This window comes from Capsicum annuum, chromosome 3, assembly GCF_002878395.1.
Source record: "Capsicum annuum cultivar UCD-10X-F1 chromosome 3, UCD10Xv1.1, whole genome shotgun sequence".
Lineage (NCBI taxonomy): Eukaryota > Viridiplantae > Streptophyta > Magnoliopsida > Solanales > Solanaceae > Capsicum > Capsicum annuum.
This window is the reverse complement of record NC_061113.1, coordinates 194915264-194935571: the sequence shown is the minus strand read 5'-3', so window position 1 is coordinate 194935571 and position 20308 is coordinate 194915264. Positions and strand designations below refer to the sequence as shown.

At 31.1% G+C, this 20308-nt stretch overlaps 1 protein-coding gene and 1 long non-coding RNA gene across 2 annotated transcripts; one reads left to right on the top strand and one right to left on the bottom strand.

Moving 5' to 3' along the window:
- Positions 1-8690: 8690 nt before the first annotated feature.
- LOC107863428 lies at positions 8691-12605 on the bottom strand. Its single transcript, XR_001672237.2, has 3 exons — positions 12127-12605; positions 10877-11092; positions 8691-9110 (listed from the first exon to the last, which is right to left on the bottom strand). It is a non-coding gene; the product is annotated as an uncharacterized LOC107863428 (long non-coding RNA).
- A 1160-nt stretch (positions 12606-13765) lies between these two features.
- LOC107866211 (pectinesterase inhibitor 7) lies at positions 13766-14660 on the top strand. The gene has a single exon (XM_016712363.2). It carries the CDS (start codon positions 13894-13896, stop codon positions 14503-14505), a length of 612 nt encoding a protein of 203 aa, XP_016567849.1. The 5' UTR covers positions 13766-13893; the 3' UTR covers positions 14506-14660.
- Positions 14661-20308: the final 5648 nt, after the last annotated feature.

Here is a 20308-nt window from a genome sequence, read left to right as displayed (position 1 = left end):
GGTATTGTTCATGAGTCATAGGGGTTTTAGTGTTTGAGACACTTTGGTTCTTTTGGTTTGTATGTTCTTATGTAAAGATATCTATCTTATACCTTTATGCATTAGTTTGGTGTTCTTCTTGCTTGTTCTCTTAGATTCGGTTTGAAATTGCTTCTTTATTTCTAGTTTTCATGTTGTTCTTGCGTTTTGTTGGTTGGTCATAGAGGCTTTAACTCTACTGCAACAATGTTAAACCGTTGCAATAGAAGTTATTGCGACGGTTTTATAATTCTATCGCAACAATTTTTTCCTATCCATGGCAAGTACTTTTAAAGCCTATTGCAATGATTTTGTTAGCCTTTTGCAATGATTTTTAACTACCTATTGCAATAATTTCTTATACTATCGCACCGATTTATTGATCTATTGCAACGATTGTTGCCACATGTTGTAATAAATTACATACATAATAAATTATATAATAAATAATTAAATACACATCACAAAACAAAATCATTCATTAATAATCACATAATCATTAGTCACCCAAATGATTAGTTAAGTTTTTACATAGTATCAAGTTTGAGTCGCGATAAGTTTCAAGATATTCAATATCAAAAATATTGATAATAGAGCACCTATCAACAATCCCAAAATCTTCTTAAGGTCAATGTTCAGCACTTTCTTCATTTTGGACACCTACAGAAACAAATAACTATCAAACAACTCAAAAGACTTGGATAGATTCACGCCTTATAGCATAAGATTAGTTTGTCTTATATTGCTGGCTTTTGTTCTATTGCTAGAATAACATGCAAATTCATTCTCCAGTCTGTATTATGTACTTAAAACTTGGAACTAGATAGGATTTTGGAAACTACAACTAAACTTGTAGGTAAAGAACATAAACTAAATGTTGTAGTAGGAACTCTGCTTTGAGATCTCCAGATCAAGCAAACAGTCATCACTTCGGGAACGAGTAAACAGAGCACATCTATTTCATGTAAAAATTAATTAAAATTTAATGGAAAGTGTTAAACATGGATGTTAGTTTAACTGGACCAAATTCAACTAAATACGAAAAGTGTTAAACATAGATGTTACCTGGCTATGTTACTTGAGTCACCCAACATTAAAGTATTCCAAGGAACCACATTCTTCGCTGATATTTCATCAAAGCAAATAGGATAAAATTGATTGTAATTCTAGGAAAAAGCCTAAGACAGATGGAAAGTTTGGTGGTAACTAGTAAGGTTTGATTAAAGGCAAAGTATGTGGTATCGAATGGAGTTTGGCTATTGTAAAGTAGATCTTAAGGCTTTCAAGTTTTATTCTGTCATACTAGTAAAGAATCATCATCTAATTTATCACACTTAACATAAAAGTCAAGTAAAGCACTACCGACATATACATCAGATTCAAACTTTCTCTAAATCACTTTGGCATGAATAGACTCCCCAAGAAATAGAAACTGCTGGCTACTGCAGCTGTTTAGGGCACTCACATAAGTCGTATCAATAGGAAATACACCACTTACATATTTTCCTAAAAACAACCAACATTCTATCCGCTCTTTCAATCTTCGCTATTGCACCAACCAGAGTATTCCACAACACAACATCCTTAACAGGAACATCCTCAAGCATTTTCTCCACCATGCATAAGTTGGAACATTTTGCGTACATGTTAATCAACGAATAACTCACTAAAATAGAAAATTTTAGTCCATTTTCACTACCAACCCATGTACTTGTTCCCCTAATATTAAATCAATTTCTCTAACAAAACCGGCCAATAAACCAACAAAAGTGCTCTCGGAAGGAGACATCATATCAACAGATGCAGCCAATAAAAAAGAAGAAAATGGAACAAGAAGAATAAGAATAAGAAATGAAGACTGACCTTGATTGTTACTATAAATAGATAGACGATTTATTGGTCGAATAGCAGCCTCTTCTCCCAACGAATGAACATTGAATCTCAGCATATTAGGATCAAGTGTTAATCCTGGATTTAAACGTTGCAGTTGTGCAATGATGTTCATTGTAACATCTCTTTGAGCATTGAATTTTTTCTATATTCTTTGTTGCATCCTCTCTTCCAGTTTATCTAATATCTTCTCTACTACTTCATCAGCAATATTTGAAGAAGGTCCAAAATCACTTAGTAGGGGGGTGCGGATAACTAACTTGTAAAATAGATTCATTGTGGTATTATTTCATCCATATTTTCTCTCCAATATTTTAAATATTTGTATTTTATCATTTTATCCTGTAGTAATTGCAGAGTTACAGATTTCTGTAAAATAATTTATCCTAATTGTGTCTAATTCTAGATTTTCATTTTGTGTTGTTCTTCTCGTAGCGAGTTTTTAAAATTATATAAACTATCACATGTACTTTTTTCTAAATTTTCTAAGGTTTCTTCTATCCATATTAATTTTTCTTTTAGATTCTTCATTATTTTTCTAATTCGGTTTCTATAATCAATTTCTTTATTTAGATTATCTTGATTTTCTCTAGTTTTTCTAATATATTCTAACATCTCCTAATCTGAATAATATCCATCTGGCTAATTATCCAGGTATAACTGTGTTATCCAATTTATAGTTTCAATTTCATAGTCTAATACTTTTTCTAATATTATTTTCTTAATATCTATAATTTCTATATCTCTAAGTATATATAAGATTAAGACTTTAAGATTATCTATCATTTAAAATTGACTAAATATTTTATTATAATATTTTGTGGTTGTTTGTTTTAGTCTTAGTAGTTCTTGCATATTTTCATTAAGAAATTCTATATATTTTATATCTTTAGTTTCCATGTATTTGTCTAAATTTACTTTCATCTGTTTTTCTATTAACTGTATGTTTCTCATATCTTTTTTCAAAAATTCTAGATATATGTAATTTATCATGCTAAGTATTTGTAAGAGTAGTTAGGTAGGTATGGTATATATTTTATTCTAGTCATATAATATTTACCAAATGCTTTTTCTAATATGATTTTTCTTATATCTACTACTTTTATATCCTAAAGAGCATACAAAATAAGTATTTTAAATTTATCTATCATCACATCAGATAAATAATTATTCATTTTCATAAAATTGCTATTTTCAAAATATTCCCTTCAATCATGTACATAACAAAATATGGTCATCTTAGATTACTATATACTAGATTATTCTTAAATAACATGTTCTTCGGTCACTATTAGCATGGTAATCTGGATATTTTTTCCTTAAATAGCGCCTCTACTCTGGTTACTCCCCACCACGGCTTCTTGCCTCATTGGTTTCACCTTTAGGATGACATAGTTCTTAGGGATTTTTCTCCTTTTCCACTTTGCTAATAAACTTCTTAACATATTATTCTTCGAATAATTCTACTATAAAGTAACTAACGTGAATTTATTTTATCATACCATGATTGTTGGGAATTATGAATTTAGCTATTCATAATCATAAATAAATATACCTGTTCTGGTAGGTTTGATATTTCTATGCTTTGCTCCTCCATAGATTTTTCCATTGAAATAAATCTGTTTTTTAATAACTAAGCAAAATATTTGTTGTAGACAAGAGAGAGTATTTGTGCTTCAACTCATGAAGGCTTGCTTTCTCCGCTGCCTCTATTTATAATCAGAGAATGAATAATTTACATAGTTCTAATGTTACAAAAGAAAAAAGGCTATCCTAATATGTCTTTACACGTTTCCTCTATACATTTGTCCTAAAAAGACAATAATGGTGAAAGCTAATAAATGAAACAAGAAAAAGTCAAAAAGGCTAAAGCTAAAGCTATTTACATATATTTCAAAGTTAGCTTTTTCTTTCTCCATATGTCGCTTTCTTCCTTTAATGCTTTGTCTATTTTTGCTCCGTCTTTATCGTTTGTTCGTATCTGTTGATTTTCTTATCTTCTTCCCAGCTGGCATGCTTATCTTCTTGATTCTTTTATTCTAGGCGGACTTCTGGGATAATATTATCTTCTCCATTACATCTCGAACATTGATGGTCTGGATATTTGTGTCCAATTATCTTGTAATATCTTGTCAATAATTCGTCTGAAATAAATCCTCTCTTAATTGCTCTTGCAGTAGATTGTTTTTCTGAGTTAAGTAATGTCATTATCCATTGCCTAACATCTTCCATATCTGTTTGTCGTAGTTCTTTTGAATTTGAATAAATCATCTGATGGTCTCTTGAATAATAGCTCCATATTGGATTTCCATTGGTATAATTATTTGCTAATTCTTGAATAATTATAGCTAGTCCAATGAGTCGTTTATTTGCGTAGAAATCAGGTATCTCAATTCTAAGTATCTCTGGCTGCTGCACAATATCTTTCGGTATAATCATATCTCTGGTTAATCCTATTTTTACGACTTGTATAACTGATTTTATTTCGTTGTATAATATCTCTGCTGGTGCAGTAATAGATTTTCTTTGATTATTCTTTTATAGGTGGTGAATATTTTATGTAATTCTTCCATAGCTGTTAGTTCTTCTCCGTCTTGAGTATATATGGTATTTAATAATCCATAGTCAAAACAAGTTTTTATTAAGCTTGGGTTGGTTTTGGGTAGTGCAATTAGCTTGTTGTAACCTTGCAATTTTTGGGTTATATAGTTTGTGTTTGGTTCTCTGATATTTGTAGCTCTGGGGTTAAGGTTTAGGAAAGTTTGTACTCTGTAGATATTTTCTATGTATTTTTGGACTGTATAGTTGTAAACTTTTTTATCTTGGTTCAGACTATCTCGGTATGTGGCAATTTGTGGGGGTATGAATAAGGGGTCTTTTTGTGTTTTTGGTATGGGTATGAATAAGGGGTCTTTTTGTATTTTTGGTATAAATGGTTTCTCAAATATCTTATTTATATTCATGTTCTGATATCTTTGTCTACTAACTCCTCTGCTTGTACCTGTCACAGTAGATTGATAAGCGTTATGAGTTTTATGGAGTGTCCCATCGTCTCCTTCTAGCTCTGGAACTTTAATGTCTTCCGATCGACATAGCTCTGCACACTGCTGAGTTAGCTGATTTGTAGCTATAGACTTCAGCTTAACTTCATTAGTCTTTAGCTTTTCTATTTCATTACCCATACTGTCCACTTTCATTGAAAGCGTAGTTAGGGTGTTGAGTACTTTTTCTAAAGTATCCTTTTCTATTATATCAGTTTGTGTAGCTTTGTCTTGATATGTAATCTGCAATAACACTTTTGTTAGTACTAATTACTTCAATTATAAATGTGAAATTTAATATATTCAAGACTAGTCTCCGAATCTCTTTTGTTGTAACTGAATTTTGTATTTTTTTTGTTAACCACCAGCATACCTGTGTATTATCCGTTCGTACAATAAACTTGTTATATACAATATATGACTCAAATGCTAACAAACATTTATATAATGAACATAATTCTTTCCTATTTATTTTCCATTTTATTTGTGTTTCATTGAACGTATCTGAATAGCATCTGCAATGGTGTTCTAATTTTTCTGCTTCATATTGGTATTTAAGTACTCCTCCATAACTATATTCACTAGCATCTGCTTCTACTATATATATAAATTTTCTATTTTCATCTGGAAATTGTAGTTTTGGTAATTCTTTACAAAGTAATTTTATTTTCTGAACTTGTTTTTTATATTCTTCATTATAGTTATATTCTACATCCTTTTTTAATTTTTTCTGTAGTGGTTTTAAAGTTTCTGCTAATTTTGAAATATATTCCCTTACTTGGTTTACTAATCCTAAAAATGATTGTAATTTCTTTTTTGTATCTAATTCTTCTTTTGAATTTATTATTTTTTGTACTATATGTTGTGGCATTTTTACTCCACTCTTATCTATTTGTATTCCTAAAAATTCTATCTAATTTTTCATAATTTCAGCTTTCTTTTCGCTTAGACTTATTCCCAATTTTTTTATTATATCTGTAAATTATCCTAATAATTTTAAATGTTCTTCTATAGTTTTTGTATATAATAATATATCATCTATGTATACCATACAATTAGATAATTGTTTAAAATAACTATCCATAAAATATTGATATCTACCTGGTGCATTTTTATATCCAAGTGGTAATACGTTCCATTCATAAAATCCTTGTGGTACTGTAAATGCGGTTAATTCTTTAGATTCTTCTTCTAACTTTAAATGGTAAAATTCCGATTTACAATCGAATTTACTAAAATAATTATAAACCTGTATTTGTCTTATTTTTAATATCTTATTTGGTATTGGATAATTATATGTCATAATCTTTGCATTTAAATTTCTATAGTCAATAACCATTCTACTTTTTCCTCTTTTTTGTGCACTATGTTTATTTACTATAAATGCTGAACTATTATGTTTACTATTACTTTTTTGTATATATTGTTTTTCTAATAATTCATCTCTATGCATTTTAAATTCTTTTAAACTACCCAAAACCAACCCAAGCTTAATAAAAACTTGTTTTGACTATGGATTATTAAATACCATATATACCCAAAACGGAGAAGAACTAACACCTATGGAAGAATTACATAAAATATTCACCACCTATAAAAGACTAACCAAAGGAAATCTATTACTGTACCAGCAGAGATATTATACGACGAAATAAAACCAGTTATACAAGTCGTAAAAATAGGATTAACCAGAGATATGATTATACCGGAAGATATCGTGCAGCAGCCAGAGATACCTAGAATTGAGATACCTAATTTCTACGTAAATAAACGACTCATTGGACTAGCTAGAATTATTCAAGAATTAGCAAATAATTATACCAATGGAAATCCAATATGGAGCTATTATTCAAGAGACCATCAGATGATTTATTCAAATTCAAAAGAACTACGACAAACAGATATGGAAGATGTTAGGCAATGGATAATGACATTACTTAACCCAGAAAAATAATCTACTGCAAGAGCAATTAAGAGAGGATTTATTTCAGACGGATTATTGACAAGATATTGCAAGATAATTAGACACAAATATCCAGACCATCAATGTTCAAGATGTAATGGAGAAGATAATATTATCCCAGAAGTCCGCCTAGAATAAAAGAATCAAGAAGATAAGCATGCCAGCTGGGAAGAAGATAAAAAAATCAACAGATACGAACAAAAGATAAAGACGGAGCAAAAATAGACAAAGCATTAAAGGAAGAAAGCGACATATGGAGAAAAGAAAAAGCTAACTTTGAAATATACGTAAATACCTTTAGCTTTAGCCTTTTTGATTTTTTCTTGTTTCATTTATTAGCTTTCACCATTATTGTCTTTTTAGGACAAATGTATAGAGGAAACGTGTAAAGACATATTAGGATAACCTTTTTTCTTTTGTAACATTAGAACCATGTAAATTATTCATTCTCTGATTATAAATAGAGGCATAGAAGGCAGCAGAGAAGGCAAGCCTTCATGAGTTGAAACACAAATACTCTCTCTTGTCCACAACAAATATTTTGCTTAGTTATTAAAAAACAAATTTATTTCAATGAAAAAATCTATGGAGGAGCAAAACTTAGAAATATCAAACCTACCAGAACAGGTATATTTATTTATGATTATGAATAGCTAAATTCATAATTCCCAACAATCATGGTATGATAAGATAAATTCACGTTAGTTACTTTATAGTAGAATTATTCGAAGAATAATATGTTAAGAAGTTTATTAGCAAAGTGGAAAAGGAGAAAAATCCCTAAGAACTATGTCATCCTAAAGGTGAAACCAATGAGGCAAGAAGCCATGGTGGGGAGTAACCAGAGTAAAGGCGCTATTTAAGGAAAAAATATTCAGATTAACATGCTAATAGTGACCGAAGAACATGTTATTTAAGAATAATCTAGTATATAGTAATCTAAAATGACCATATTTTGTTATGTACATGATTGAAGGAAATATTTTGAAAATAGCAATTTTATGAAAATGAATAATTATTTATCTGATGTGATGATAGATAAATTTAAAATACTTATTTTGTATGCACTTAAGGATATAAAAGTAGTAGATATAAGAAAAATCATATTAGAAAAAGCATTTGGTAAATATTATATGACCAGAATAAATTATATAACATACCTACCTAATTACTCCTACAAATACTTACCATGATAAATTACATATATATCTAGAATTTTTGAAAAAAGATATGAGAAATATACAGTTAATAGAAAAACAAATGAAAGTAAATTTAGACAAATACATGAAAACTAAAGATATAAAATATATAGAATTTCTTAATGAAAATATGCAAGAATTATTAAGACTAAAACAAACAACCACAAAATATTATAATAAAATATTTAGTCAATTTTAAATGATAGATAATCTTAAAGTTTTAATCTTATATATACTTAGAGATATAGAAATTATAGATATTAAGAAAATAATATTAGAAAAAGTATTAGACTATGAAATTGAAACTATAAATTGGATAGCACAATTATACCTGGATAATTACCCAGATGGATATTATTCAGATTAGGAGATGTTAGAATATATTAGAAAAACTAGAGAAAATCAAGATAATCTAAATAAAGAAATTGATTATAGAAACCCAATTAGAAAAATAATGGAGAATCTAAAAGAAAAATTAATATGGATAGAAGAAACCTTAGAAAATTTAGAAAAAAGTACATGTGATAGTTTATATAATTTAAAAAACTCGCTACGAGAAGAACAATACAAAATAATAAATAACATCGAAAATCTAGAATTAGATATACATTACAGTACAATTAGGATAAATTATTATACAGAAATCTGTAACTCTGCAATTACTACAAGATAAAATGATAAACTACAAATAGCTCCCATTACAGTGGAGTGATCACTGAAGAATTCCCCGAACATGGTATATTCAGAAGCCATGATCTTTTCTAGAAACCACTACAACAGCACAAGAACTACTACTAGCAGGGCAGTCATATTATCTACCGCAGCTCAACAAAGTCAGTGTGTGAGACAAGTATGTGGTGCATCCAAAGGCAAACACTTGCATCTAGGCATTGACTTACTATCATATAATCCCATTGAATCCACTCTTTGTGATGATGAGAGTAGTTGAGTTGGTGTACCTGGTATTGCTGGTGATGACGAGAATAGTGGAGTTCAGATCTGCATCATCTTACAAGTTCATAGTTAAGCTAGATAACTTCACTTCTAGTATACCTTAGTCACACAATTATAAAAAACCTCTCAAGCATGTAACTTACATCAATCTCCTCCTTCCCTTTCCAAAAACCAAAAAAAACTTTTATTTTCATTTGTTATTTATGTCTTCTACCAGATTCTAATTATCCTGAAGATCAATATATCGATCTGGCTTTTATACTGAATATCGGGTAGCAAAACATTTTAAAAAGCCAGAAAAATATGTAATACCTCTCTCTGTCAAAACAAACCTAGCTCATTTTTTTCCTCAAAAAAAAAAAAAGAAAGAAAGAAAAACAATATAGGATATTGATCTGGATGGCCGAAAACTATAAAGAGGAATTCTATCTAAGAACACAATGGGAGTAGGCACACTTTTGCAAAAGGATGTAAGCAGCTAAGCTTTTAGATGGAAGAAGGAATATATTTGAAAGGTCAAAAGAGAGAGACACTGCAACATGATAACTAGATCCCAGGTTGGAGCAAGGCATTGTTGAAATTTATATATGATCTCAATATACTGTAATTAGTAGATAATTAGGCCATGTTACTACATAAGAATGTTTGCATTCTTAATTCTTTATTGATCTAAACATTAAGAAAACCTTGCTTGTTCCGGTCAATCAGCTCCTCTCTTTCCTAAAGAAATAATGTAAATCGCCAAACAATATAAGCAAAAGAACACCAAGCTTATCATACATGGCTTACCACAAAACCACTACAACTACTACATTCATTAATTTGGTTTGTATGTAGAAAACATGCTAACTGAAACAAGCCAATAAACAACAAAAAGAGGATAACTTAAAATATTTCTTACAATTTCAAAAGATTTATATAAACAAAGAATAAGATGTTGGTATGAATATGGGATGACACAACAAGCAAATTTCACCTTTGATACATACTTGATCACAAATTTGAGAACATGAAAAAAGCCATAACCATGAATACTAATTTGATGCTAGCATGCTCCATGCTATCACTCATTTGATATGGGATGACAAAGAATAAGATGTTGGTATGAAAATGGGATGACACAACAAGCAAATTTCACCTTTGATACATACTTGATCACAAATTTGAGAACATGAAAAAAGCCATAACCATGAATACTAATTTGATGCTAGCATGCTCCATGCTATCACTCAATTTTTGAGTAGGCACACTTATGTAAAAGGATGTAAGCTGCTAAGCTTTGAGGTGGAAGATGGAATAATTTTAAAAAGTCAAAAGAGAGACATTGCAACATGACAACTAGATCCCAGGTTGGAGCGTTGTATGTACAAAATACGACGAATAGCAAGCTCAATGTCCAAATTTAAGGATAATAATAGCCTTCAACACACTCTAAATTTACCAAAATCGGGTACTCTTCTAATGTCTATCGGCGATTAGAGAAAATAGAAAAGAGAGATTGAGCTAATCCCAAACAAGTCGGATTAACTACTATGCCTAACGTGTAGTGGTACTCCAATACTTACCACGCAGTTAATGTGGCAATTTGATAACGAAGGCAACAACTTTTTTCCCAAAGACATGAAGAATATGCATATGTTTGCAAATGGAAGTTTATGAAATCAAACAACGTTATATTTCATTCAACCAAGTCCAATATCATAGTGTTGTTTTACTATAATTCCAGTGAAAAAGAAAATAAACTCAGTCAATGAGGAAAAACTTTTTTGTGAGTCTATATTCTAGTACAATGGTTTTTACATTACAATTACCTTAAAGCCAATTAAGGATTAATGCAGTTAAAGAGGCTCAACTGATACGAGCAGCATCAGCCGGTGCTATTGGAGTTCACTCTGTCCAGTTTACCGTCTTTTGTCCAATTGGTTTTCAAGTCAGCATCGTTTTTTCTCGTGATCTGTGAAGCCCAATGACAAGTCTAGTGTGCTTTCGTTTAAATCTTGTCTTTCTGGAGGTTTATCCTCTGGATCCTGATCATGCGTAAAAGGCAATTAAAAGAAGCTCATGCACATTATACTCACAAAGTTAAGAATATAGCAAAAGGAAGAAACAAAACCAGAAAAAACTGTGTGGTTGATAAGAAAGTATGCTATTGTTTTCATTTTTGAAGAAAAAAAAGGCGAAAGGGGAAAAGTTGTTGGCTTAAAACAGAAGAGAACTTCTCAAGAAATTTTTTTCGCATATGGAGACAATTCAAGGAAGACCTTCAAGTAATTTTTCATGTGTCCTATGGGAGATATAAAAGAAGGGATTATATTTCGTAAATGAGGTTTCTTCATCATATCCAACAATCGAAAAATTAATTAGTTTTACTTGAAGCAGAGTCCTATATCTTTTCTATGCCCCTCTATTTTTGTCTCTATTTCCCTCAACCTGCAACATTTCTTCCTATTTAACCAACAAATCAGTAGTGGACCAGAACTTCCCTTGCCAACCATCAAAGCTTTCATTCTGGCACAGGAAAACATAAGCCCTCAGCTTCGCTCTATGTAACACAGCGGAGAAAAAGAGCCAGGAGCTTCTAGTGAAGGGTAAGTGAAGCACCGTATTCGTGTTCTCTGAAGCGACTTCTGGTTCTAGCCAGCATCACGAGTTTTTGGAAGAGACAAAGGAAAAACCCAAGTATTGATCGCCATCTCTATAGAAAAACACACAGAGAAATTTCTATTAACTACTATGCCTCAATCCCAAATAAGTTGGGTTAACTATATGAATCCTCATTCCCAGGACAACATTATACAAAACAAAAGATAAATCTCTGACAGTTTTAAAAGACTCCATAAAAGCTAACATGACTAAAATTACTGCCAACTCTTAAGGTAAATTTATTGGAACACTGATATCCTCTAAAACTTTCACTTCAAGATGAAAGCTCCCATCTCAATTCAAGGTAGGAAGATACAAACCATGGTTCTACTGCACTACTCCCATCTTATTTTATTTTTTTTTCAGATTAGTAAATAGAAAATGACAAGAAAATTAAGAAAAAGAATTAGATGCACACCAATCATTTAACAAGCTTCATCACCAGTTTCAGTAGTACCCAACAAGCTTCGATTTCTTCAATCCCTGATTTCCAATTTCACCCTCAAAATTCAATTTCCTTGTCACAGCTAATCAAATTGCCCTCTTGAGTAACGATTTCTACACAGACGCTTCGAAAATCAAATATCTGAGAAACAGTTTTTGATTTACCTGAGAAATGGGTTATCAATTTATCATTTATCTGAGAAATTAGTTTTGAATTAAAAAAAAAAAAGAGAAAGAGAAAAACGCAATAAGGGTTTTGATAATTTTATGAGAAAGAAAGAGAAAAAAATTTTGTTTTGGCAGTATTAAGTGAAATATTGTGGAGGGAATTAATAATAAGTGATGCAATAGATGTTTTTTTTTTTCATTGAGTGTTGTCATAGATGCTTGTAATAGAATTATTATTTTCAATAGCAATGATCACAGTCTTAATAGAATTATTATTTTTAGTAATAGTTAAAAGTATTGTAATAGAATATCTATGACGATAAATTTGTAATCATAGTTAAAAAATTCGTTCTCATAGGCACAATTTCTGGTAGTGTTTAAGCTAATTTGGAGAAAAATATTGGAAGGCACCCTATGCAGATGAGAATATAACATTGAGAAAATATGGAGACAATGATGAGCATAAATTTTTAAATTAAATAATATATTTAGCCAATTATAATAAGTCACGTGGCTTTTTAAAATTGAAAAGCAAAAAAAGATATCAGATGCAGAGCGTCAGGGTAATGAGTCAAAAAAAATAGTCATTTTCCACAGGTTGGGGTATTTTTAGCCCTCATCTATAACTCAAATATTTTGTGAAATGCATTAGAAAATGATTAATTAATTTTTCAAACTGAATATAATATATATCTGTACATCTATTTTTAGTGTAGAAAACAAGTAAAAGTGGACGGAAGAGTATTAATCAACACGGCATCTTTCTGAATATGATACTCTAATTCTCCGGTTTTCCCACTTTGTATCATATTAACAATGTGGGAGCTTTACGCAACACAATAGTGAATATGATAGAACTCTTCCTCTTACTGAGAAAGTCAAAACATAAATTGACAGAGATAACAATAGGTAGAAGCCAATCGTGCCTTTAAGGTAGAAGTACTTCAAAATTTTAAGCTTTGTCCACTTGTGTACAAGCATCATCAAATTAAATTAGAGTATATTAATAAACTATCTGAAGTAATAAGTGTCCCGATTATCTTGCATTTGGTTTTCCTTATTGCTAATCAGTCATGTTCATATTTGGGGCCTCTTTGTATGCACTCCTCATGTGTTGAGGCTCAAGTTTGATCTGTGAGTACTTTGCTGATGCAGACCACTTTAAGAGTTAGATATTTTATTTCATATACAGTTAATACAATTTCGTGTTTAGATATTTGGTACAACTAATTCTTTAAATTTAAATCAATGTAATCAGATTTCACTACAACTTTTTAACTTTTTGGTCTGGCCAATGAAAAAAATGAGGTTCTAACTCGCTTGAAAGTAAAGTAAATTAAGATCGATTATCCTAAAGTGTGCATAATTTTGTATTTATCGACATTACTCTAATTATGATAGAGAAATAGAAGTTGTTTTGTGTACTATTAGATGGCACTCTACAAGCTCATCTCCACCCAACTTGAGAGTTTTTGCTATAAATGCAGAACGCTTGCATTCCCTTTTTCATCACACTCAACTATCTTTAGTAACTGAGAGACGAACAAACAAAAAAGCTTAAGAAAAGAGAGAGATGGAAGGTTCTTGTAATAACCGTTGCCATTTGCTCACTGTCTTTCTTATTTTAGTAGCCTTTACTACATTCATGGAGTTCGCCTCAGCAGCAAGGCCAGTTACCAGACGTACTAATACAGAGTTTATAAGAACATCTTGTAAGTCAACAACTTATCCCAACCTTTGTTTCAGCTCTTTATCAAGCCATGCAAGTGCTATTGGAGTTTCCGCTCATCTTATGGCCCATGCTGCCCTCACCATCAGCCTTGAAACAGCACAGTCAACATCTGCCATGATGATGAAGGTGGCACATGGTCAAGGCATGACGAAAAGAGAGGTTGGCGCCATGAGCGACTGTGTGGAGGAACTAGGTGACACAGTCAGTGAACTGAGAAAGTCTTTGGGTGAAATGAAGCAAGTAAGAGGAAGAGATTTTGACCTGAAAATGAATGATATTCAAACTTGGATAAGTGCCGCCTTGACCAACGAGGACACCTGCACTGAGGGATTCGGTGGAAAAGTCATGAATGGGAAAGTTAAGACAGTAGTAAGGGGAAAGATACTGGAAGTTGCACACATGACAAGCAATGCGTTGGCTTTGATCAACAGCCTTGCCGCCCTTCATGGCTAAAGCAAATGTTCATTTACAACGTATATATACAGTATTGTTAGTCTTTCACCAATATTAGTTCTTTTTCATTGATTCCTGCAGTAGCAGGGCCTCCGCTTTAGGTGATTGTGTCATGATCTATATGCTTTTATAGAAAAGGTAATATTTGTGAATGATATATGGAGCAACAAGAATATATAATCTTAGATATATAACTCCAGCGTATTCCCCGTTCACTCTTAGTTGCAACGAAGAGTGAGACTGCAGTCAATCAAAAAGGTGATTTAAATTGCAAATCTGACAGTAGAATGTTTAGGACTGTGCGGTCAAATCCAACTAAAAGCACCTCAAGAGCTAAAAAGAAAACAAATCCGATTAAAATCAAGTATATAAAAGATATCAAGCTCAGCCTCCTGCCACTACATGTGGCAACGTATTTTCATGATGAGTTCAAGTTTGGGGAGTAATTTTCTAGAATTTAGAAACATTAAAGAATTCTTGTTGTTTTGAAGAAAAATAATTCAAAAGAATTTTTCAAGTTTTCAATTTTTTTAACCAAAGAGACTAGCTTAAGATTTGATTACTATTCTATTTTTATAATTTAGACCCTCTTTAATAAACAATTCGAAATTTTTTACATACTTCACAAAAACTATTTCTCAACTAAACACCAAGAAAGAAAAAGTATTTTAGTTTTGTGTTAGTTTTTAGCTGGAAAATAATTCTGCAAAAAGATATAAAATTTAATAAGAATCTTCATCATAAAATTGTGAAATGTTAACGACATAGGAACTCTATACAGGTTTCGGCGTACTTGATAGAATGTTTGAGCGAAATAACTTATCTGTTCTAAGAAATAGGGCCACATCTTAGGCATGAGTCAATTACTATCTTGTTTTTTTTAGTACTAATATTTAGGCACATGGATAGGTATCTTTCAAATAACTTTCAAGGGAGGGCAACACACTTTGTTTTCATTTTGTTTGGAAGGGGATTATAAATCACATGCTACACTAAATTTTGTTGTACAATAGCGTTTCATAACTATAACCATAGTGTGTGTGGGGGTGTGGGGTGGGTATAAGATCACATGCTACACTAAATTAATCACAGTTGTGTGGGAGGGTTTGGGTGGGGGGAGGAGGGGGTGGGGGTTGCGGGGAATACGATACGATCACATGCTGCACTAAATTTTGTTGTCGACTAGCGTTTCTTAACTATTAGTCCCTCAATTGCAATTTATGTAATGTAAGTTTTAAAAAAAAATAAAAAAAAATTAAAATTTCTGATCTAAAATAAATCATAAATATTTATGTGCTAAATCATTTGATAAAATGAACATTATAAAATTAAATTATTAATACATGTAGAAAATTCTTTTTAAAAATAACTCATAAAAAAAGTGTATCATATAAATTAGGACAGAGATAGTATTAAACTTTATCGTCGAACAGCGCTTCTCAATTGCAAATTACCATGTAAAACGACCCATGCCTACATGTGGATCTAGTGAGCCCATTTTGAGTGAGTGGTACTTCTGAAAATATTTTTCTGGAAAATGAGTCATTTTCTTATTCGTTCGGTTCGTTCGATTCAAATATAGTTGGTCACTATTAATTTGGCATATATATTAAAAATAATAAATAATAAATAATAAAAGTATTTTTATTATGTCACCTTTTAAATATAATTGATTTAATGCTTTAAAAATGTGTTGGTAATGACTATAATTAATAGCTAAAGGTAAAATAAATAAATTATGCGTTAATTTTTCAAACTTGGTACTGAGAGAGACAGAGGTAGGCCAAAAAAGTATTGGGGAGAGATGTTTAAACAATACATGATGCATATTCAGATTACTGAGAACATGATCTTAGATAGAGGAATATGACGAACGTGTATTAGAGTAAAAGGTTAGTCCTGTAGAAATATTGTCGTACACTAGTCGCAATATGGTACCATAGAGTTTAGCAGTAGATATTCATCTTTGTTGTCGTTTATTGTGTTTTAATTATTGCACTATTTTATGGCTGACTATTGTTTATGGTAGATTCCACACTGTCCTGTGTTGACATATTATTTCAATGTGTTCTTCTTCTTCGTACCTGAATTTGCTATACTTAGCCGAGGATCTTTCGGGAATAATCATTCTACCTCTCTGAGGTAGTGATAATGTATGTTCACACTTTACCCTCCTCAAACCTCAATAGTAAAATTTTACTGAAAAGATATGTTGAATATCTATCTTTAGTAACATTAGTAAGTATTGTTGGATGAAAGGAGTATTTATTTTCTTGTGTTTGATCGTAAGTAAAAATTAAAGTCTCAAAAATATTTGTATATAATCTAGACAAATATTACGAACTATGAGATTGAAGAGTAAGGTGTGGGGTTAGGAAGAGATAATTAATGCGAAATGTTACTTGTAGAATTTGTTTTTTCCTAGTTCCTCTACGAAAAACATTTTTTTCATTTTTTTTTAGAAATTCTCCTTTTTTAGAGAAAACATTTTCCAAAAAATTTGACTGTCCAAATGCTACAAAATTTCCTCCATACAAAATACACCTTTCATGTTGCACATAAGCACTATACCCAATGATACGAGCGCAAAGAGTACATCTTTCTCAAAGGACCAAGTTTGGGTTTACAAGATGGGTGAAGGGCCTTTGAACCATTTCAAAGGATTACCCAAGTTGAATAGAGGAGAAGGAGCCTTACACTCCATAGGCGCCTCACTTAAAGGGAATTTTGGTCTCTTACACTTACAAACTCACACTCAAGAGGCGCCTCACCTTTAAGCTTCATTAAGGGCATTATGATTTTTTGATACCTCTCTTTTACACTCTATAGGAGCACCCTTTCATTAAGGGTAGTTTAGTCTTTATGTAATAATTATAAATAGACATTTAGGCTTATAATCTATTTTTCATTAGCTTTTGATGAATATTGAGTAAACTCTCTTGTGAGCAGTGTTTCTAGTGTAGGACTTGAAAAAGTCATTGAAACTAGGCATCTTTGAGTGTGGAATCACTTGGGTTGCAAATTGACTTAGAAATGTTGGTGCTTGAGGAAGCTTGAGTCCTTTTGTGTCAACATAAGAGTATGGTGTTTCTATTACAAGCATTAGTAGGTTTTGGTGTTTGATAGTACCTTGGTTCCTCTCAACTTCTTTTTTTTTTCTTTTTTCTTTTACTTTGATTTTTTTTTTTTTTGTTCTTTTTAATTTTTCTCAACCCTTACTTTTTTTTTCTTTACACCTCTCAACGTCTACTTTTATATAAAAAAAAATTATTATTATTTTATTTTATTTTTCTTTCTTTTTAAAATTTTCTCAATCTTTATTTTTGTTTAATCTTTTTTTTTATCAACCTTTATTTTTTTCCATTTTCTCTCAACTTCTATATTTTCTTTGATTTTTATTTTTTTAATATTTTTCTTCATTTTCTTCTTTTTCTGCAATTCTTATTATTTTTTTTCTTTTCTTCGATTTCTTTCATTCAAGTTGCATCTCATGAGCAATAGTTGATACTATCACATTATAAAAGCAAGACTTATGACTTTCAAACAACAAGTTACGTTTCATGGGTAAGAGTTGACACTACCACATTGTAGAGGCAAGATTTATGACTTTCAAACAACAAGTTATGTTTCATGGGCAAGAGTTGACACTACCACATTGAATTTTGATTTATGAGATATTTTATAACTCTTACCTTAAAGGCAAGACTTAGCTCAGGGACTTTCAAACAACAAATTATGCCCCACAGGCAAGAGTTGACTCTACCACATTATGTTTTCATTTATGAGATGTTCTACAACTATTGCCTTAGAGGCAAGATTTGACTCAATGACATTCAAACTACAAATTATGCCCCACGGACAAGAGTTGACTCTACTACATTATGTTTTCATTTATGAAATGTTCTACAACTATTGCCTTAGAGGCAAGACTTAACTCAATGACTTTCAAACTACAAATTATGTCCCACAGGCAAGAGTTGACTCTACCACATTATGTTTTCATTTATGAGATGTTCAACAAGTATTGCCTTAGAGGCAAGACTTAGCTCAAGGACTTTAAAACTATAAATTATGTTCCACGGGCAAGAGTTTACTGTACCACGTTATGTTTTCATTTATGAGATGTTCTACAACTATTGCCTTAGAGGCAAGACATAGCTCAAAGACTTTCAAACAACAAATTATGCCCCACGGGCAAGAATTGACTCTACCACGTTATGTTTTCATGCCCTTGAATTTTCTTTGATGTTAAAAAAAGAAGATCTCTTTTCGGATTATTCAAATTTTTATTTATTAGCAAAATATAATAGAAGTAGAGAAAAAAGAAAAAAGCGATCAAACAAAATAGAGAAATAAAAAAAAAAGAGATTGAGAAAAAAAAAAGCCAAAAACAAAAATAAAGATTAAGGAAAAAACAAAGAATTAAAAAAATTGAGAAGAATAAAAATGAGAGAAAAAAATAAAAATAAAGTTTGAGGAAATTGAGGGGAAAAAAAGAGAAATAATAAAAATCTAAAAAATAAATAAATAAAGGTTAAGACAAATGAATTAAAAAAAATGAAGAAATAGATAATGTTTGAGAAAAAGGAAAAAAGAGAAAAAAAATAAAGTTTGAGACAAATAAATTAAAATATGAAAATAAAATTAAAGGAAAAATAAAAAAAGTGAAAATAATAAAAATAAAAATAGAATTTGACAGACAAATGAATATGAAAAATTTAAAAATATTTGGGACGTAGAAGGCAAAATTGTACTTGTATTATACTAAAAATGGAAGGAATGCTAGTCTTTAAAGACTTTTTTTATTAGGGTCAAAATTCAAAGTCACTCACTATTTAGGCTATAGCATGTAATTTCCTGCTTTTTTGTGCAACCTAATATATATTCTGTCCATCAAGGCTAGGACAGATATGAAGAAATCACCTAGTGTTTCATTTTTGTTGGAATTTAAACCTGAGACCTCATGATTCTCAATCCATTTCATTAATCACTAGGTCACACCTTTGGATGCCTCTTTAGTCCACTTTTTTAAATGTAAATATTGTATTAGATCTCACATGATGAGTAAACAGTGGTTCATAGGTGAATTCCATACCCGGAAGCATCTGATTCAGGTTAGGGAAAAGGCAGAGTCACATTATTTGGTAAATCAATTTAGGTACTTAAAAATTTTTGGTGGGTTAATTGAACTAGAAAAGGTTCCCTTGCTTATCTCGTTTCTGAAGGGACTAGGAGCCAGTGTTCTGGAATGCGAGCACATCATCATATTATGCAGTGATGCGATGCAAGGCTTTCCCGCTTAGAGTAACTGATGCGAGGATATTTAAAAAATGCAGACGCATAACTCTGTGATGCGAGATGCGAGCTGATGCGCTCACATCGTGTTGATTTTATTTGTAGGGCCATTTTTAAATTACAAATAAAAGAGTGGGGTCAATAAGTTTAAAAAAGAGTTAAATCACTATTGCCTTCACTTTTGCGAATTTTTAGTGTTAGCTATGAGTCACAACTTCACTGTTGCAGCCTCTTTTCTTTTTCACTGAGATTTTATGATAATTTTTCTTCCTTCTTCCTTCTTCCTTCTTTCTTCTTTCGTCTTCCTTTTTTGTTCTTCTCTGTTTTCCTGTTTTTCACTGCTGTGACTTCACTTTTCTTCTTCTTCTTCTTCTTCTTATTCTTCTTCTTTTCACTTCTGTTGTTCACTGCTTCGATCAGTTACTATTTTGCTTTATTTTCTTTTCTCTATTTTTCACTTCTACTCCTCATTTTTTCTTTTTTCTCTGATTTTAGTGATCAAACTTTG